This window comes from Crocodylus siamensis, chromosome 6 (assembly GCF_052110815.1).
Source record: "Crocodylus siamensis isolate JL-2025a chromosome 6, ASM5211081v1, whole genome shotgun sequence".
Classification (NCBI taxonomy): Eukaryota; Metazoa; Chordata; order Crocodylia; family Crocodylidae; genus Crocodylus; species Crocodylus siamensis.
In genome coordinates, this window is record NC_143400.1 from 60,436,862 (window position 1) to 60,459,125 (window position 22,264).

Below are 22,264 nucleotides of genomic sequence, written 5' to 3' on the forward strand. Positions count from 1 at the left end.
CACAGGGGTTTTCACAGTACATAGAAAGATTACCCAGACACACACATACACAAACATACAAATACGTGTCCAGTGAGCCATTTAAAGTAATTAGATCTGCCAAGGCATTGGAAGGAGCTGATTGGGAATAGTGTTGAACAGCAGCTTGAAGCTGAAAAGCCAGGGAAGTGGTAAGGTGAGGGCCTCTTGTAAACACACACTCCTGTGCCAAGACCCTGTGGTGGACTGAGCTGGTGGACCTCATTCCCTGGATGACCTTCCACCAGAGTTATCTGGACCCAAGTGGTTACCCCAAAGCCCACTGAAGTCAGTGGAATGAAGCCACAGGGAATGGCTTAAATTAAACCTGTACTTTTTTACATCAATGGGATTATTGCCATAGATATCAGTTCATCCCATGCCAGGGGCACCCCTCACACAAGCAGTCACAATATAGGTGAGGGGCAGCTCAATGTTTTGGAAAAGAAGGCATCTTGGAAAAGAAGGTTGGTCAGTCCACAGCAGGCAGCTCTTTGCAGTCCTCTGGGATTGAAAGCACCCTTGTTCTCTGAGCAGCAGGTTAGGCAGAACTGCCGTGGCCTGGAGCTCCAGAGCAGATAAAAGCACAGCAGGTAGCATGTGCTATGGAAAGCCTCTTCTAGTGGGGAGAGGGAGCTGGCCAGTAGCAAAGGAGGGGCTGCAAATGCACCAGCTGGTTCAGAGGTGAGGCACAGAGAGCTGAGACAATGGCCTGTAGAGCTACAAGTATGAACCTTTAACTAAAATGTTACAGGGGCATAAGTTGTAGCCGTGTTGGTCTAAGGACATAGGCAGACAAGGTTCTTTGGGTGAATGTGATATCTTTTATAATGGCCTCACAGTATGCCAACCTTTTGATGAGGCACCTGGAAGAAGACTTCCTCAAGAACTGCACCATCAAACCCTTGCTATACTTAAGATATATTGATGACACCTTCAACATTTGGACTGAAAACCTACGATCTCTGACTGAGTTCCATCAGAAATTCAACAATCACCATTCCTCCATCCAACTTTCTCTAGAACACTCCAACACCAACATCTCCTTTTTAGACATGTATCCAGAATAATAAAATAGAGACCACATTATACAAGAAACCCACAGACCAACATACATATCTGCACAGAACCAACAATCACCCTAAACACAGCACGGAAGCTGTGATATACAGCCAAGCCCTCAAATACCACCGAATTTGCATTGAAGAAAACACCTGGGATTGCCACCTCACCAATCTTAAGAAGGCTTTCACCCAACAAGGACACCCCTCCAGAGCAATAGATCACACATTTGAAAGAGCCATCCAGATACCACATGAAGAACTGCTGAAGTACAGAAGAAAACCCCCCACAAATTGCACACCGGTGGTTATGGCATATCATCCCTCCCTCAAACCCATACGGAAAATCCTCAAACAATTGCAACCCATACTAGAAAGACACCCTATTCTTAAAAAGAGATCTTCCCAGAATCACCCATCTTAGCCTTCAAACAAGCACTGAACCTCGCTAACCTCATCACCAGAAGCAAACTTCCTATGGCCCAGAACACACCAAAAGGATCCAGACCATGCCATGACAAGAAATGCAAAACCTGCCAACACATCTCTACCCTACAACAGAGCCATCAGCATTCCTGGATCTTACAGCTGCACCTCCAGAAATGTAATATATCTCATCCAATGCCCCAAATGCCCTGATGGAAAATACGTAGGAGAGACCAAACAACAACTGCACACCAGAGTGAATGCACACTGGAAATCTGTCAAAGACAGGAATACCCAATTACCTGTGGGGGCATATTTCTCCCAAGAAAACCACTCTCTCTCTCCAGTCTCTCAGTCCTGATCCTCAAAGGAAACTTACAAAACACCTCTCAGAGATGAACCTATGAACTCCACTTCATCAACCTCCTGGGTACTAAGAATCATGGACTAAATATAGACATTGGATTTATGACACATTATAACCTGCCTGACATCAGACTCGCCTGGTATCTCTCCACTATTCATCCCCCTGCCATGGCAGCCCCTCCTCCCCCAGCCTGTCTCTCACCCATTGACTCCTCAGTCTACATTGTCACTGACTGCCTGTCTTGTCTGCATACCAGACTAGCCTCTGGCTTCTTGACTTTTCATTCCATCCAGAAAGAGCACACACCAACTGCTGAAACTTCCTTAGCCTGACGAAGGGTTTTTGAACCCAAAAGCTTGCTTAATAATTGTTTTCCAACTATTTAAATTGGTCTAATAAAAGATATCAGATTCACGCAAAGCACCTTGTCTAACTAAAATGTTTGCATTTATTCCACCAAGAATGGTTGTCCCAGTGAATGATTCTTCCCCCAGTCTGTCTCAGACTTTCAAAATGTCTCCCCTACCACCTCTTTAATTAACAGAACCTACACTTGCTTCCTGCCTAATGGGGTGCTGACAACTTCTGTGATTTCATCACAGTTATAACCCCAGGTCTGAAAGTCATGTGACCATATGACAATTTAAAAATAGTTTGCCTAAGTCCCTGCTTAATTTGAAATTGTTACTAGTTAAATATAATCCATGTTTTTTTGCTGTGGTTGGTAGAAAACGCTGTGCTGCTCTTGGCTTTTCATCAGGGTACCATTGTTAAGGCATCTCAGCTCCAGCACATTAAACTGTGTAAGTTCTATAAGCAAACAATAAAACACCACAGAGAAAGGACTCTATTTCGTATACTGGCCTTAAATTTCCTAGTCTGCAGGCACCAAAATGCATTAATTCAAGGCAAATGGACCTCCTTTTGTTATTCAACTCCTTTCCTTACATTTTCAGGTAACACAGTGAGTACTCAACACCCTGAGCACAGAGACTGCTAACCAGTCCTATGGGAAATGCCATAAGGACCTCAAGTGGGAGGATTGGACAGCTTGATTCAATGAACAATAAGTATTCAGCAGGGGGGGACTGCAGAACAGTGAGAAGTTGCAGAGAGAGAGAAAAAATATCTCATTAAGAGTAGGAAGCTCTGATTTTGCAATATCATTTCAGGACAATGATCTAGGAGTTCAGGGAAGATGCCTGCTCAGGCTCAGAGTGACAGAGAGGTGCTGGGACAGAAAACAGAAAATATTTCTGTGTACTTAGAAGAACTGCCTTTAACAGTTGACCATGAGTGCAGGCTCCATTTATGGTTTATCTATACTTCAAGATGGCTCCGTTAGAGATGGAGACATTCCAGAGAATAAAGCAGAAAGAAAGAATTGGATAAACACCTCATATAAAAAGAGGTTGGGGGAAACATTTACACAGTTTCTCTTGTGCCCTCAGAGACCCTGCTCTTGAGTATGTTCTGTCCACCTAACCCTGCAGTGTTGGCACTGGATTTATGATACCTTGTTCCAGGTGGACCCAAACCCTCAGACTGACCATGACCTCTCCATTTGATAATAGGCAAATTTTATTGATACACAGTGATAGCAGATAAGAATAATGCAAACAGTTCTACATCTACCAGTCCCACGGTTCACAGAGTCACAGTATGAACACAAGCTTCACGCTGAGGTTCTCAAATGTCAGATGTCAGCAGCCTGGAGGTGGAAGGCTGAGGCCCACCCCATAGTGGGGTGAGTGAAACGGGCTGGTAATGTGCCCTCTGTTTATGATGGCTTTGGGTTCCCTTCTTGGGGACCCTCTGCTGCTCTGAAATCCTTCCTTCTGTATTATTTTTTCCCTCTGATGACTCTTTATCTTTGGGCATCATTGATTGGTCTACCTGTGGTTGTCATACTGTTCACTTTTTGTCCTGTCAGCATATTCCTTTGTTTCATAAATCCATCACATGCACACATCCACATTTGGGCTTTACCAGTTTCCTAATTTGGTCCATTTCCCAAAACCGGAAATCCCAAAGGCTCTGCACTTGGGCACTGTGACCTGGTGCCAATGCTGCAGAGTTCCTTCTCTCTGTTATGGAACAGTGTGGTACATGTCTTCCATTTCCCAGCCTGTGTGTCTGCTTGCTGTTTGTCTGTTTGAAGAAACTTTGTCACAAAAGACTTTTAGAAATCAATTAACCCTTGCTGTTGCCCTGGATCATTATCCTAATGCAATATCTATTTTACCTGTAAACCAATTCCAAAAAGCAAACTTCTAAATACCTTTTTCTAGCCATCAGCACCACACATGAAAAAACAAAAAAAGGAGGTAGTAAGGGTATCTGGAGGGAATCCCCCCACTGAAGCACTCAAGCCCACTGGAAGCAAAGATCAAGAGCAGCAGCAGGGGAAGCCCAAGAATGGTTTCATCATTTCATTTCCAGATCTGAGGTATGCAGAACTGGAGCAGGTGGACATGCTTGAGATTAGATCTCATTCCCCTTCTGCCCAGCCCCTTGCACTGAGCATGCCCTGTATACCTGGAAAAGGGGAAGAATAAGAAGTGACTTGATTGAAGTTTTAGGAAACAGAAGTTTTTAAGGGTGGGGACTGCCTTTCCCTGGGCCTGGACACACAGCAAGTTAATACTATTGTAATTTAAGTAGCCTTGGTAGATTTCTCCCAATCCTGGGGTAATTTACATTACACAGCTAAAATAAGGCAGGCCCAGGTTGTTCCACTGTCACCTCTGCCCTTGTTATTCAGGGTTTAAAACAATGGAGGTCAGATGAGAACAAACAGGAACATGCAACTACTGTCACCCTCTGACGTTAGAAAACAAGCCACAAAGTGGAATTAGAATTGCTTAGAGAAAGATGCCATTTCTGGTCACAAGATGGAGCTGGTGTATTAGTGATAACAGGAGTAACGGGGCACTTGGCAGGAGAAGTCAGAGATTCAGTAAAGCTAGCCAATGCCTCCCCTTACTATGTATATACTCAGGCACAACAGAAACAGACAGATGTATGGAATCTTCCGCTTCTCCAGCAGCGTGGGCGTCTACTGCATATTTCTACCACAAAAACCATGTAAGCAGATCATGTGCCTGGGACCTGCCCCACCTGTAACACCAGAATCCAGCACCTGGATTCACAGAGCTGTAACTGTAACGAGTCCCTGACCATGCAGGAATCCTCTTTTTTTTTCTGAGATGTGTACTTTACCCTTTTTTTTGCCCTAACAACAGGAATTCAAAGAAAAAGAGTGAGCTGGCAGTGTAAACTCTGTGGGTCAGGCACTATTTTTGTTAGGTGCTCACACCGTTCCTAGCACCGGGATCCCCAACCGAAGCCTCATGACACTGCTACACTGTTTGTAGTATAGAAATAATTAAATAATAATAGAACACGGGCACGTGACAGTTACCGTATAGTAAACTGACTATTATGTAGTAAAAATGGAGCAAATGTATAACACAACTCTGCTATGTAGTGAATCACTCAAATTCAGCTTATTGTTATTCTTTGTAAAATAATCTACTAACTTCTTTTCTTCTCAATGAAAAGAGGAGCCACTGCCATCTAGTAGCCAAGCTCTGCAATAGCACCTGAGGAATCTATCTTAAAAGAGCTAGTCAAATGGCTGCTCTTTGCTTTGGAATACGTTTACCATAGGAATAAAACGGTGGTAAATTACTCCATCGTAGCTGTGCTGTATGCCTGCACCCATACTGGACTGGACTGTTTTTCTTTCCTCCACACAAGTTTTCTTTCCTTCACACATTCTCCTCACCCTTCCTCCTCGCACCAGCTAGCCTGTGATGCATATAGGCTCATCACTTCACAGCTACAAAATATCACATGCAAGGCTTGTGGATTTGGAAGGAAGAAGGATAGAACCTTCTTCATTCCTTATTCTGCACCGAATTCCAGGTTCTCCTCTTATCCAAAGCATTTCACAATTCTGCTTGTGCTTCTTGCATTTCTACCACTATCTCATCCCATTGCCTTCACATTACAAAACCTTCTCTTGTGACCTTTCTAGTTTGGCCCTCATGGATATAACTTTGTTGATGCTAATTGCACTTGGGCTTTGTCCCCTACAGAAATTCCAGATTTTGGCCAGGTTTCAGTGTTCAATGTGCATTTTGCTTAACTTAACATTTTGCAGCAGAATTTAGCATTTATTCATGAAAACTCTTCCGAACTCTGTCTTTCAAGATGCTTCTAAAAACTCACCTCTTCCATGCAATGTTCAAGTTCCAATGCCTACTCCCCAGTCTGTTAATTCAGTTTCATATAGATACATGTTCAAATCCAGGATTTGTCATCATTAGCCAAAGTCAATCTATCAAATAGTACTTTGTGCACTCACGTGGTACTACTGTATATTAATAGTTAACTGAAGAGTAAAACTTTAAAAATCCCTGTGTTCCTGTGGTGCGCTCCAATCCAAAAGGGTAACTGTGCCACTGCACCCTGCTCTGGTTCTGCCCCTGACTGTACATTGAGGATACTGTCATTCAAGTCTTCCTGTTTGCACTCTTCATTAGCAGTTTAGTGCATGTATGTGACTTTGACATTGCAAAATACATCTCCTAAATAACTGTACTGTGCACAAACACAACACATACTGAAATGCCAACACCAGTTTCATGGCAAAAGCCAGCTTATTGAACAACACTGTGATGAAAACCTGCAGTGGGACTGCAGAACAGAGCTGCCAAGCACTCCTTGTTTGATTCAGCTACAGTGACAGGTTTTTCCCATCTTTCTGTGAATCGTCTCATCTGTTTTCCCCATGCACTGCATACGTCATACAACACACAGTGCTGACCAAGCCCCAACCCTTCTGGGTATCTGCACAAGGGAAGGAAGGGAAGTGCATTATTACCGATGAAATCTGTCCCACCTATGTTAAGAGACAAGGAGGCAAATCCCAATGTCACCTATTTTACCATAGAGCTGAAGAGACTGCTGAAGCTGTTGGACTTCCTTCTGACTTAAAGAGATAAATGAGAGGAGATTTTGGCCCCAAATGTTTAGACGAATGCCCCAGAACTTACTAGAAAATTGCATTCTGCATTTATTTCACCAAAGACCCCTGTCCATTGCCTTGGCTCCATTCCAATATTCTTCAAAATAGGAGGCCAAATTTATGCTGCAACAATTTCGGCTGAGTTACACCAGGGACTTAGCCCAAGGTATCTGCCCTATTCCTGGCCTGAGGCCAGCACAGGCTGGGCATGGAGCCCAATGCTCTTTTTTCACTCTGTATCTGAGATGCTAAAGAACACTGCCTGCTCTCCCTGGCAACACATCCCCCGAGCTGCATAAAATACTATTCTGCTACTTTTAGGCTAGACAAAAGGTGCTGTTATTGTAGCCAGGGGCTAAAGTAATGAAAGCCTCAGCAATAGTGTCTGCAACTTGTGCTAAGATGACTCCACAGAGAGCTCATCTTCTATTCTGAGCTCTTACTTCCAGCCTGCTCTTCTCTCAGGCCTGGCCTTTCTCATTTTAAATATGGCCTATCCCTTCTTCCCCTCCAATTACTGATACTATCTGACTCAACTGACCAAGAAAATAACCTTTTTCTTTGGGCTACAGAGTTTTAGCATTATCTCCTAAATAGAGACACTGCAGCATTTTTGTATTCAGTTAGGCTGCCCAATTAATTATTTAGGCATCGTTTAAAGCAATCTTTTGAGTTTGTTCCAGTGAGGCTTGGCAAGGATGGCTCTACACAGATAGAAATTACAAAAGACATCAAAACTAGAGAGCATATTGGAAAGGTCAATGGGCGATTTGCTCAATAGGCAGAGTGCATGGAAAAGGATGCATATTAATGCAATTCAGCAGAAAGTAGTACAGTGCTGTCAGAGCTTACAAGTTTCTCTCAGAGCTTACACTGAATCTGTCTTTGGTTGTGTAGTGAATCTGTCCATCATATCAGGTTGGTTCCCCCCCGCCCCTCAGTTTCATCTGGGGAAACTTAAATCTGACACATTTATCCTGAAACATTTTAGTGTGTAAGAATTTAGTGCTCATGAAAAGTGCCAGATTGACAGCTCTATAGACTGGAACCTTCTTTTTGTCTCCCCATCCCTTGCACTGACTGCTAAACTTCTAAAGTCTCTTAAACCCATTTTAAAGGGATGACCCATAGAGGTCAGAGGTCATTTCATTCCCCACACCCATTCAATCCCAGGACTCTTTGCAAGGAATGCTAACAAGGTTGACATCTGCAATGTGGACATTGAATTACTTGGAACAGGATTAAGTCAACACAAGCTTCTGTCTCAGAAGCCACTGGGCCACAATCCTACTTCTGTATTGTTAACACTGCATAGGGGAATACATGATACAAAGCATTACTATGGTCCTCACATCACATGTGCATGTGCTGCGAAATAAGGAATGGGTCCTTGCATCACACTTCAGTCAGTCAGATTACAGCTTTAATTCAATTCACTTTCACATTTCTACCAGTCTCAATCAAAGAAGGTCAGGGTTAGGCCACCTTGCTTACCAACCCCTCAACCACCAGACAATCAAGTCAGAAACAACAGAGTTGCAAGAAAGTAGCAATATGGACAGGCAGAAATATCACTGGAATGATTCCTGGTTTAGAGCGGCCTACACAGGTCACAATCACATCTTGCTCCTGTCTGTCTAGAGTTCCCTGTGGGACATCTGGGTTGCTGATCAATAACATTACATATGAATGTTCTTCAATATGCTGCTGACCCCATTAAAGTGAGACATTTATTTAGCATTAATATTGATCAGCAGTTCAGAATCTCTACAGCAAATAGTTTCAGGCCCATTTCCCATCTAAAATCCATGTTGAATTAGAATCACTTCCAAGTGGGTTAAATTCAGTTCTGGTTTCAGTTCAAAGACTTTACTGAGTTACACCAACAATGGACTCAGCTCCATGTTCTGAAAAACAAAAAGCTGATTGTAGTGGTTTTTCTGCTTCCATAGCAGCTCACTCTTGTAGTCTGTCCTTCTCTCATCTGTCTTCCGAAACTGAATTTTTAACCCAGTGCTCTATGAATTGACACAACACTCCATTGATAAATAGCAGGAAGGCTAGTTTTAATAACTACTAACAAGCTACAAAACTTAATAACAGAAAAAAGACTTTTCCCTAATATAAAGTGAGCTATTAGTCCTAGTATTGTTTAGCTCCAAAGAGATCTTTACCCGACGCAGGCAGGAAGCAGTTCTTGTACAGTCCTCAAAGCGTGGATCCTTCACTTGTTGGCTGGGTGGCAGGATGGCTTCTTGGTCCTCCCTGGACTGCATACACCTTGCTGGCAATTCTGTCTTGCTTTATACTGCTTCTTCAAAGCGTATTTTCTGGATGGGTTGGAGATCCGGGTCCAGATAAAACTGATAGGGTGGAGCTGTAAAGCTGACAGTTGTGTTCTAAACGTTACACTTTTGGATCTATCTCTGGTTGCTGTGGGTGAGACTGACATGCACAAAAACCCTTGATTGCTCTGGTGGTTTATCATTTGCTTAATTATAGTATGGCTTGATTGCTGGAGCCCAACACCTTGAACTGGATGTATACCACTTAATTAACTGCAGTAGGGCTTGATCACTTGGATTGAGTACTTTAGACTGAATTGTAACATACTGTAGAGGTCATTGTTATAACAGGGCAGATCCCAAAATATTTATCCAACTGACACAGACACTTAGATTGGCAAGAAATGTGATAACAAGAGAGAGGAAATTACTTTGAAAGGGAAGCTTATTCATAATCAGTTTAGACTAGTTGGGGAAGGGGGAAAACTTGATACCAAAGCCAGAGATGGGATTAACTGTATTGCTATGTTTCAGGTGGTCTCAGTCATGAGTTTACATTCTCATGCAAAAGGCACTGATATTATAATTTAGTCATTTAAATTTTGCACTTAGGTCCAGACAAGCTACGTGTCCAGCATCCCTATTTCTTACCTAAGTTTCTACTGCTAACTCCTATATTTATACTGCGGTTGCCCCTAGAAAGCCATCAGATTGCAGCCTCCTTATGCCTGGTGAAAGCTGCTTTCTCACTCTCACTTCTGCTCTGCATTCTCAGTTGTAATTTATATAGTGTCTGCTAGCAGCATACCAGGCTTTACTTATGAAAGTTTATTTTTTTACTTGCCTTGTTTGATCCACTACTTCAGCACAGATTACATAAAGATAATGGAGAAAAGCCTCTCTGCTGTTCAGTTAGCTGTGTTGACCTTGATACCCCTTTGTCAACCTCACCCATGCAAGTCATGGGACACACTTCTTGGCAGCAGACAGGAAAGGGTGTTCCAGAAGGCCCCAGTGTTACTCAGGTTACTTTGACACAACCTGCCGGCCCTGCCCCAGCAGTCACTCGTTTTTTTATTCCTCCCTCTTGTCTGGACTCCACAGTTTCATGAGACCCAGCTGCATCCATCCCAGCCATAACACAACTGCCTATTCCAATACTTCTGTAGGCCTGGTTGGGAGCTTTGTCTGTATCTCTGGGTAATTCAAGCCAACCTGCTGGGGGCTTTCCCATGACCTGAAGGAAAAGTATATTGCATCCCAATAGACCCGTCCTCTGGTCTGAAACCAAATCGCTGTCAAGGGCATAACATACCCTCCTGTTTCTCATATGCCAACCAGTACTAAGGTCCCTCATGGAGACTGTGCTATGACACTCCCAAGAAAGGAATAATTAAAGCTAAGCTTACACTGATGCACTTGCAGTGGTCTAATCCTCTTTGGATACTTCTTGGGGAAGGTACCATCTTCAACTGGTATTTGGAATAATGCTGAGCTCACAGCAAGCACTTCAGAGACACTTGCAGAGCTATGCCATTGAACTGGAAAATAAAGAAAATATACAACAGAAGCCCGAACTTCTCCCTAGGATAACTCCACTGAAGTCAGCGAGCTAGACATGAGCACACTGGAGAGAAAATAGCCCCAATACTGAAGCAAATTGGAATTTCAAATAAGCTAAAGAATTTGTGATAGAAAACCAGAGGTTTAAATTATTCTGTCTAGTACCATTAAACATTAATATAAGGTTGAGAGATCTCATCCCAATTACTCTTCCCGCACCTTATAGAAGCCACATCAGCAAAAGAAACATTGTCATTAAAGTAACTTCAGTTTTAGCTCTAACCTTACCCTTGTTTTGAGGCACTCCCTTCTGCTTTGAAACCCATCTTGCATTGATGCAAGGGGAAATGGGGGGTAGGGGGAGAAGAGACTCTTAGGGCCTACATGGAACTGCAAAGCAGTAGGCTTGCATGAAATTACAGGAGCTACCCATGTGCATCATGCTGCAGAACTAATATGTACATTTCCTGCCTCGGAACTGGGATCTTTTGATCTCTCTGGTAAACTAGTAGCAACTTTTTTCCAGTTCTGTACTTTGTGTGAAGTCCAGATTACACATAAGTGTATATGTTTTCTTTACAAATTTAGTGCTGCTATGCTTTGCCTTGAGAAGTGCTGGCTGAAGTTACAAACAAAGCAAACCAAAAACCAAGGCAAACAAAAAACAACCATTCTGGACCCCAATGCAGTTAAATTATTCAACACCATAATTTTTCCTATGATTTCAATAGAAATAGAAATAGGGTCAGGTCTTTAAGTTGGGGGTGTCTTCAGAAAACTTTCCATGCCACTCAAAAAAGTCTCTGCTTATTTCATTAAGAGCAATACTTACTAGTATCAGAGAACTATTAACTCAGGGGTGGGCAAAATACGGCCTGCGGGTTACATCCAGCCCACCAAGCCATTCTATCCAGCCCACAGGGCCCCTAAAATATTTAGAAAATTAATATTTATCTGGCCTGGGCTCCTGTCAAAGATGACAGGAGCCAGGGGCAGTAGGACCCAGGGGAAGCCCCAGTAGCATCCTGCAACAGCAGGGCCCACCCTGCCAGCTGGAAGCTCCTGCCTAACAGGGCCTTTTGGCCTGGGACCAGGGGGCTGTTTGTGGCTGTGCTGGAGCAGGAAATTTAGATAAAAAGAGGTGCGGGGAGGCAGGAGAGAACCATAGGGATCACCCCAGTCCTTGGGCCTGGGCCAGCACCTGCTAAGCCCCATGGTCTGGCCATGCAGCTGGGAGCTGACGGGTGGGCAAGTGGTGGGTATGAGAGAGTGCTTATGCTAAGCAAGGCCTAGCATTAGAAACAATGCACTAAAACTCCCAGAATGCTTCAAGGAGGTTGAGAAGTCAGTGATTGACATTCTGGTAATCACTTTCTGACCCTTAGATGAAAATACTGAACTTCTGACCTTTGAACAATGATAAAAATAGCAGACATGCCGCTTACATTGTTAAGAATAGGAAACTACATGGTTAAACCGCAATGACGAAAAAACAACCGCATATTATGTCAGTTTTGACATTTTAACCCTGCAAAAACCAGCAAAACATATAGATGAATAATGTATTTAGGTTATAGAAAATTAGCATAAGAAATATAAAGGTCATTAAGGATTACCATAAGCAGCGTAATGATTATAATGCAAAGCGTATCACCTGATATTATAATATAGATAAGTTAACTAAATAACCAATAGAAGTAAGAATTAGAAATGCATATGTATAAGTGTTATTATATATAACTAATAGTAAAGTTATGTTAGATGCCTCACTTCCACCATGGGGACAGTTTTGTATCTGTTGCCTAAAAAAAGATAAGGGACTCCTTTTAAATGAGCTGTTGACCAGTTCTGAGACTACTGAATCAGGCAGCCGCACCTAGCCTCCGGGGTAGAGAGCAAGGGCTTGATTTGGGAACCTCGTGAACCAACAGACCTCCTTTAGTTTATGACTTTGTGAAACAATAAAAGTTTTAAATTGAACAGGTCTGAGCCTGTGCTTAATTCAGTCCTTATATAATTCAGCATCGAGCTCACACAGTGGGAGGCAGTGGAAGTGAGTGGGAATGTAGGACCTGCACCAATGTCCCAGGGCCAGCGCTGGCGGGGTGGTATGAGCGCAGGGCATGGGCTGGCAGGATCTGTGGAATCGGGCTGGACTGCACCAGCAGGGAGAAGAGGGAGCTGACCCAGCTCCATAGAGCTAATGCCAGCAGGAACAAGGTGCTCCTGCTGCCCTGGTCTGGGCCCTGCTGGCACCAGTGCAGGCCCTGGGACACTGGCATAGGCCCCGCAGTCCCACCTGGCTGCTGCTGGGTCCCATTTTTCCCCCACACTGAGCACCAACTCATTCTCCATGGGTGAGTGAGAGGCATGGGGGTTGGGGCGGCGCATTGCTCTCCACCTGGGGGCACTGTGAGTGAGCGGGCATGTGGGAGCAAGCACAGGGCGGGACTCAGAGCAGGGCAGCCAGCAAGGGTTTTATGGAGGCAGGTCAGCTCCCCCCTCTGCCTGCTGGTGCAGCCCAGCCCAGCTCTATGGACCCCTGCCAGCCCACGCCCCACACTCTTACCACCCCACTCTGGGCCCCACCAGTACTGGTCCTGGGACATTAGTGCAGGCCCCATGCTCCTGCTTGCTTCCACTCACTTCCCCGTCACTTTCCTGCCCACCTGCCAACCACTTTGCACAACATGGCTTCCATATTCACATCCATACACACATCCGTATGTCCCCACAAATCCCCATATGCAATCACTTCTGCATATATACCACAAACGCACACAACTCAGGACAAAAATATATATTTGTAATTAAATTAAAATATATTATTATGTATGTTTGATTTTTAGAATATAATTCCCCTCCTCCCCCATGATGGCAAACCTCTTCCCCAAAGATGTACTTCCAGGGGCAAGGGGAGGGACTTCTGGTGGCAAAGGTCAGAGGTTAGAGGTTGGACTTCCAGTCCCAAGATGGCAACCAGGGGCAGGGCACCTGTCAAAGGCAGGGCTACCTATGTGGCCCTCAACAGCTTGCCAAAACTCGGTAAGTGACCCACTGCCTGAAATAATTGCTCACCCGTGTATTCACTAGAGCAATAGATCCAAAGCTCTGGATACTTGGGATTCAAACTCACTTATTCATGGTATTTCTTTAACTAAGTTCTAAAGCACCTAACAAACAGCACCAGTACAGTGTGTTGTGAAGTGTAGAGTTTCACCCAACTGATGTATGGCTTCTGTGGGAAGGAGGGACTTGCCGAGGCAAAAAACCCTAATAAAACCCTCCCTCCTTTGAGAAGTGCCTGGGAGATGAAAGGTCCCCACTGGAGAGAGACAACCTTGTGGGTGAATATGTTGTTCTGACCTAGGACATGACCCCATTGCACACAGGTAAGGCTTTTGCACACCTGCCTGGGAAGCACCAAAGGCAACATCAAGATTCCAAGATCACAGAAGCTAAGGACAAACTATTGTAACACCACAGAGAAAAAGCTATCTCCTACTATGCAGACCACATATAAGTGCTCAGAACAGCTCCTATAAATACCCATTACTACTTCATCCCTGGAGCTGTGAGTAGCTTCTCAGGAACCAGCACCATTAAAAACATACTCCCTAGTAGGAGGCTCGTATTGATCATAATCAAAGTGTCAGCCCATTTGATTATTCTTATAAAGGTGTATTTAAAGGCTTTTCATCCTCAAAATAATTGATATTTTGTGCAATTATCCAGTGATTATAATGTCTCAGACACCACTGGAGCTTTCCTTTTAGATGCATGTAGCTGAACTCTGTAATCTCTTTAAGGAGACCCTATTAACCCCAATTCTCAGTTACCTGAATTACTCATGTTCCTGTATTTGGAGCCGGGAGCAGAGAGAACTGTAAGTGCTCTGAAGACATTTGTACACTCAGATTCTGGGGAAATCCAGGATGTACTCAGCCCCTGGTTTCAATCAGAGCAACCTCTGGACTGTTCTGCCTTACAGTCTGTTTCCCATGGGTGACTAAAGGAACTGAGAAGCAGAGAACAACTGTAACATGATCCACTTCACCCACCGCCGCCCACATGCTAGACACATCTTGAAGGAGAACAGCACTAGTGTTTTGACATATCTACTCACTGCATGTGCTGCCAGGCCTGAGTGTTTTTCAGGCACTTGTGGAGACAGAGGCCTTTCCACCCTTTCCCTGCCCCATGGCTTAGAATATTCAAGGGTGAAGAGATTTAGCTATTTAGCAGGCTGTAATGCAGGTGCGGGCAATAATTTTGGGCAGGGGGATGCTTGCCGAGTTTTGGTAAGCTGTCAAGGGCCACATGGGTAGCCCCGCCCCTTGACAGGTGCCCCACCCCCTGGTCACCATCTTGGGACTGGAAGTCCTGCCCCTAACCTCTGACCTTCACTACTGGAAGTCCCTCCCCTTGCCCCTGGAAGTACTCCTTTGGGGAAGAGGGTTTGCCATCTTAGGTGGGGAAAAAATTACATCTTAAAATCAAACACCCATAATAATATATTTTAATTTAATGAAACATATATATTTCTGTCCTGATTTGTGTGCGTTCATGGTGTATTGGTCCTAGTCCATTACTGAAGTCACTAACCACACTTTTCCAAAGATAAACCAGATGGTAGATAAAAACCTCAGCTTCAAAGCTACCTGAACTCATTCTCATGTATCTCTTCTTGTGCTCTTTCCCACTTTCTCCTCCTAGTGCTCCTCTCTATGTAGACATCAAACCTTCCTAAGCAGCCTGATAAATGCTCTTCTCATTCAACAGATGTTGCCAAATGAAGTGGATCAGCTATGCTGGGATGTGTTCTGGCACAGCTGATCTGCTTCATTGGGAAAAATATACATCCCTGTCCCGTTATCCTAACCCATTGATCTGGTTTGACAACAGGTGTTGGGTTTCCTGCTCACAGTGATGTGCCTCTGGGAACCTCTGGGGCAGAGAAAACTGGCTCTGGTGGTCTTAGCCCCACCACCGCACTGGAATGTCAATGCACGCCTGTGGCATCCCAGACAAGGGAACCTGGCAGGTGCTGCCAGGGCTTTAGGGGCTTGATCCTGAATGGCCCAGGAATCCCTGGCAGCACCTGCCTGAAGTGACTGGAGATTGTGAGCAACTCTAGGATGCCTGTGCTCTCCCGCCTTAAAGCAAACTGATGCAGGCCACAAAATAGTAGCACAAAATCGTATCACCTGTCACAGATTTTGAGCTTTTGCAATGCAACGAGAGGTATGGATGTGTTTTTTTTGGTTTTGCTGCCAACTTAATTTTTTTTTTTAATTAAAAAAATGCTTTTATGGTGACACAAAGAGGATATCTTCATACACCCTTAGTTTTGCACCATCTTTCATCCTTCAAATCATAGGGAGAAACGGACCTCAAGGGTCATCTAGTCCAGCATTTCTCAACCTGTGGGTTGCAAGAATATATGAAAGGGCTGCGAGAAAACTTTAAAAATAGATCAACAAACTTTTAAAATGGTTTATCCTTTAAAGGAGAAAAATGTGGAAAACTGTGGCTTTTCTCTTGCAGGCTGGCAGAGTTCCAGCCTGCGAGGGGCTGTTTGGGGCTACTTAGGACCCCTCATGCCCCACACACCCCCACCCCCTGCCCCACACACTGGGAGTGAGGGGCGCTGGGTCGGGACTGGCCATTGATGTGTATAAATGGGTCCTGGTACAAAAAAGGTTGAGAACTACTGATCTAGTCTCACCTGTTGCAAGCAATCAGAAGCTCTTGTTAGACAGTCCATTCTCCATGTCCTGGAGTCACCATCTTCACTCAGGCCCTTCAGGCCCAATTTGTCTAATGTAAATCAGCAATACCTTGACTGACTTCAAAAGTCACACTTGTGTAATGCTGAATTGAGGGGGAATCAGGCCATGAAATCTGTCCTTAAAACCCACATATTCCATAAATCCATTCCCTATGGGATTTTTTTCCTCTAGTAATTCCTTTTGACCCACAGAATCTTCCCTGAACTACTACCTTTGGTTTAGTATTGGTTTTGCTGCTTTATAGTAGAATGTTTCTGAAGGTTGTAAATCATCTTGTTCTTGTTTTAAGAAGCACTGGGCAAATTTATAGCACATTACACAAGCTGGGGTGGGGCAGAGGGGGAAAAAAATCAGTTTGATGTAGTAAATTGCCATATTACATTTTATTGCAAGCAATTAAAAATTCACAGAACATGGAATTGAACTTTAAAATAAAAGCAACAGTTTCATGTTTTCAGTATAAAATGGGAGATAGATCTGTAACTGTAAGCAGAACCATGCAGGATGGTTTCCTTTGTATAGGACAAAGTAAGATAAGAGTCTACTCTCAGGAGAGATGGCACAACATGGGAAAATGTGGCACATGAAAATAATGCTTGGAGCACACATTTTCAGTGCATTGGAATGGACCTTCCTTGCACTCACACACTTCTTCAATGGCAGCAATACTGTTCACTTGATGCCATCTTGGCCATGTCAGGCCTGATCCAGAGAAGGCGCTGCAAACCCACAGGTCCCAGTAATTTGAGGGAGAGGTGGAAATTTAACACCTCTCAAAACTCAGCACTTTAACCCTATAAAGAAAAAATACAAAGAAACAAGGTAATTGCAGTCTAATATATGAACTGCCTTGTCTTGTTTCATTTCACTAAAATGAAAGACTGTGGTTCTGACAAGGAGCTGACCAGCTGAGACAGAGGATGCTGTTATCGCAGTTCCTTTTCAGAGAAGACTCACACTTTAAGGTCTAAAGGTAAGCACCCTCTGTAATTGTATTCAACGGACAGTAATGGGAAATGGTGGAGGGAAGGAATTAGATTTCTCCAAGCAAAACCTCCAGCATCCACAATGTCCTTGGCTATTTGAACTGCACTGTTCTCAGAGGAAACTTAGTTCACTTCAGTTACAAATGGGAAACTTAGCTCTCACACCTCTGCTTGGGATGCATGTATACTTTTTTATCTGGCTAATGTACAAAACCATAACATTGTCCACTCTTACTAGAGGCAGACTGTCACCTCACAGGAGCAATAAGAATGTAATACTGTTATAAGCAGGGCCCTATTTCTTCACAGCAAGCAGTGCTTTCATTTTGGGGACCATTATTGGGTCTCTGGACATTCAAGTATAACATAAGCCCTTAACAAGACCTAAAATGAGCTTAGGTTGCCTAGGCTTACAGACAGGGCAAAGAAATAAAAAGGCAAAGGAAAGCATGTAGCTGTGAGCCAGTCACTGCATAGGCTCCCTTGGTTAAATGTAAAATGCAGCACTGTCCTCTCCATCTCTACTCTGTACCTCTTCAGTACAAGCAAGGGTGAGAAACCGAAACCTATCTATTCTACTATACATCAATGATAGTCAATCAGTCAGTGGGGCAGGTGCTTTCAAAAAGGTACTGTCTCCTTAATCTTGACTCTATGTGTACAGTCTTTTAGCACTGTTAACTTGTGGCTGGTTTTGTAGGTTAAAAGAGCTCCTCACATTTTACTTTGCCCTTCATAGTTTGACACCTCAATTGCATCCTCTCTCACATATCTCCCTTCTAGTTTATGGAATCCAACTGTATTTAGGTAGGCGGACTTTTTGAGCAAGTTTGGATATATTTAGACACGTGCTTTATTTTACATGACTTTTTTTTTTTCTGAAATGTTTATCCTTTACTATTCTGGCAGCTTCCTCTGGATTTATAGCTCTTGCTTCTTTTGTATCCTGTACTTTAAAATCCTCTTAGGATTTCCACCCTGCTGATAACTGTGCAGAGGTCTAACAAAGACTGTGCAAACTGTTCTTGTTTTTATTGTTAACTACTCTGGGGGTGGGGGAGAGAATGTGCTGATTAGGGAGAAAACATAGTTAAAGCTATTGATTTGAAGTGCTTTTATATGGTGTCGGCATGGGTAGAAGGTCTCTGTAGACAGCTTTTTTTCAAATATTTGAAAAGGAGCTGTGGGTGAGAGAGAGACTTTTGTGCATGATTTAGTGTTTTACTTGCATATAATTGATCACACTCATAGCATTCAAGTCTGAATGACAAGGGAAATGAGAAGAAACCAAGGGGTAGAAGGGTGTTGCAAGATTCGTCAGGTGTTGTGACTATTAATCCTCTTATGCAAGCTACAACACTGACATCTTAAGAGGCACAATTATTCTGCCATCTACTGGCTGCGACTCACAGAGACAGAAGACTCAAATATAACATATGCTAGGACACATTAACATTTAAACACAGTAATAAAATTCACATGGCTTATTCCCATTCATTGCACAATAACCCTCCTATATAGTCTGCACTAAGAATAAGCAGTTTTGGTAACTGCAGCATTATATTTCTTTGATTTTGATCTCAGCTCCCTTAATATCACTTTTTGCAAACAAATATCACTCCCATGCCATAGAATGCCACTAAAGTCTCTTTTCAGAATACAAAAAGGTAGTTTAGGCACCTGGGGTATCTGAGGAAGCAGAGTGACACAGCTTGCTGGATACTTTCTTTCCATTTCCAAAAGAAAGCATTTAGCAGTCAGGCTATCAGGCACACATGGTTCAAGTCATATAAAGAATTCTTCTTCCTCTTCATTTCCATTGCTTTGGTTTGCCCTTGAGAGCCTCCCATGCAAGTTTGAAGGTTGCGGTCCTGCTGCATGGTTTCTTTTGGCAGAGAATAATGACCGACGGGTTCTCTCCTCAGAGGAGCTGGCAGCACCTAATGGACAGTTTGCAGCTCGTGGTTGAAGAAGGCTGCCCTGCAAGTCCCTTGAAAACCAACTCAGAGGGGAGAGGCTGCATTCAGAATTGACTACAGTAAATCCTGTATCCACATTCATCTCTGCTGCTTGCCTTTGAAACCAATTTTCACGGCAGGAAATTTTTAGTCTTGTGCCCAAGTTTACATGGGATGAGGCAGCTTCCTGCTGTACAGTAACTGGTGGGCTGCTGGAGTGCGATGAAGAGCAGGAATGACTTTGGGGGGTGCTGCTGGAGTTCTCACATGCAAAACTTTCCCTCTGTTCAGATTTGGTCTTGTACTTCATGGTTCTGACCCTCTGCCTCCTGTGCTCCAGATTCACTCTCCAGTCTGGGGTGGAATTAGATAGAGTCTTTTCACCCCCTGCATGGTTGTGCTGACTGGAAAGCACAACATCTTTTTCATTGTGCTTTGAGTGGCCCTGAACCTGTTAAAAAAAGGTTAAAGGAACAGAGTGAAATCATCATTTTAGCAGTCAGAAAGTGACCACATCCTCATCTGCTGTTCCCTCTGGTGAAATCTTCTATGAAGAAATGATTATGGGTTTGAGTGTGATCTTTTGCAGTTACACAAATTAAACATGGAGACTAAAGAACTTATTGATCAATTAATTCCAATGAACTGTTTCCATTAACAAATTGTTTTAATTTGCTTCTGCATACAGCTTACAAGTTTTGTTGTTTTGAAAAATTAAAAAAATATGTTACATATGACCTGTGGCTTGTGGTCTCAGACTGATCTCTGCTGGAAAGTCCTGCAATAAAATAAGAAGTATAATAAAAAGCCTTTCACAATTTCTTCTAATCACAATCTTTTTCTAATTCTGCATTTCTGACTCCCTACCACAGGGGTGGGGCCCAGGATCATGATTTGCTTTATTTATTATCATGATCTTGGGCTCCCCCTGCACCAGCAAGCAGAACGGATGGCAAGACAGGAAGCAGCTATAATATGTTTACACATATTTTGTGGAATAGCTTTGTACACATTAACTGGTTAATCATGCCTTAAGTGTAATCCGTAGATGGTGCCTGAGAGTCAAGAGTTTGCAGAATCAAGCTCTAAGTCACTGGTAACCAAGCAACTTAACATATGTCTCTGGCATTGCCCCTTCTTCAGATGCTTGTGTTCCATTCTGATGTCAGCTTTGCCCCTGCTAAGTGTAGATACATTTCTTATGGCAATATTTTTAATGGACTAATTATGTAGTTGGGATACTACATAGCTGATACAAATCCCTGCTGTCAAATAATTTCTCCACCATCACAGCTATATCACTCTTCCTCGTAGTAGGAATAAAAAATGAGTGCTAAATTCAATGGAAACTGTGGTATGTTCTATATGTAATCTGTTATTTAGACATATACCCTTGTGTTGGAACAGAGATGGCCACAAATGCATACATAGCAATCCTTTCTTGCTGGAATCACACGACAACGGATTTTGGGAAACTGGAAATGTTCAGTTCCCAGAGAGCAACTTACTTCCTCGAGAACTGAATCTCAACGGAGAAAAAACTCCTGGACTGCATTCCTCTCTCTCCCCCTACCCAAACTGCTGGTACACAGAAGCTGGCATAACCAAGTGTTCTACCACCATGGTACAATGTCTTCTTGAAACTGAAAACTCACTTACACACCAAGAAAAAAACTTGACAATCCATCTATCAGCAACACCTGGTGGTAACATCTTCCAGAACAGAAAAATGCTGAACACTATAAGTACTGTAGGCATTTAAGATGAAGTCAAGGGGTGCTGTGAACCTTTGACTACCATCAACTTCACTGGCAATTGAGAGCCTCAAGCAGTTCACAGGCAAAGGACTTTCATGTGCCACTCAAAGCAGAAATACACACAAAACATCTCCCCCTCCCTCATGTTCAAAGCAGCTCCTGACAAGGCAATAATGTGGCACAGTGTAAAAAAACATTCTTGTAAGCCTGCATACCGGGAATTTAAATGCATCTGTCAAAGCAGAGTGCTAGTTGCACCAGGTGGGTGGCAAACTAATTTCCACAATGATGTAAAGAAGCAAGTGCATAAAAGCAAACACTACACAGAAAGATCAGTGCAGAAATCAGCTATGCAGACTGAATAGGAAGATATATAGAAAGTGTTCTCTGGAAGGAAGAGAAAGAAGAAAAAAAAATCATGAGTGAAAGAGGAATCATCTAGTAAGTGAGAGAAAAATTAAGAATCCATAGGGGTGGTAATTTACGAATGCACAGAAGTGGTAAATTATTTAAATAACTTATATTATGTGGCACACACATAAAAGTATGACATACTGAATGAAGATTATATTGGAAATAAAATATTTAAATGCAAAATCTGATTTAATTAAGATTTATAGAAATAATTAAAGTGCAAACCCCTTCCTTAATAAGAAATACAGATTGTTTCACTGTAACATGTTAATTTTCAAAAAAAAAATCAACTGAACTATAACCTAATTTTTTTTTTTTAGAAAAAGGGAAATTCTCTCTCAGATTAGCATTTCAAAAATGTTAATTAGATCTATTCAAAAGGCACATTGCAAGTGCTGGCCCTGCTTCTGTAGCTCTTAATCTTCATTTTAAGGCTATTATTACTCATTATCACAGCTCCTCTGTGACAGGTGCTACACTGCCATTTAGTAAATGGCTGCCACTATCCCTACTATAAATAGCTTACAGTTTCAAAAAGAGTGGCCTAACTACTTAACCCTTCTGACTGCAAACCATAATCTTGGCACAGCTGAGAGCTGGAG

General features: G+C 43.0%; 1 protein-coding gene across 1 annotated transcript in view; it reads right to left on the reverse strand.

Moving 5' to 3' along the window:
- Window positions 1–16,836: 16,836 nt before the first annotated feature.
- FAM124B (family with sequence similarity 124 member B) overlaps window positions 16,837–22,264 on the reverse strand; it is a 36,768-nt gene continuing 31,340 nt past the window's right edge. The window contains exon 4 of the mRNA XM_090053464.1: window positions 16,837–19,942. Within this exon, the coding sequence (XP_089909590.1) occupies window positions 19,319–19,942 (624 nt within the window). The 3' untranslated portion in view covers window positions 16,837–19,318. The remainder of the gene's footprint in view (window positions 19,943–22,264) is intronic.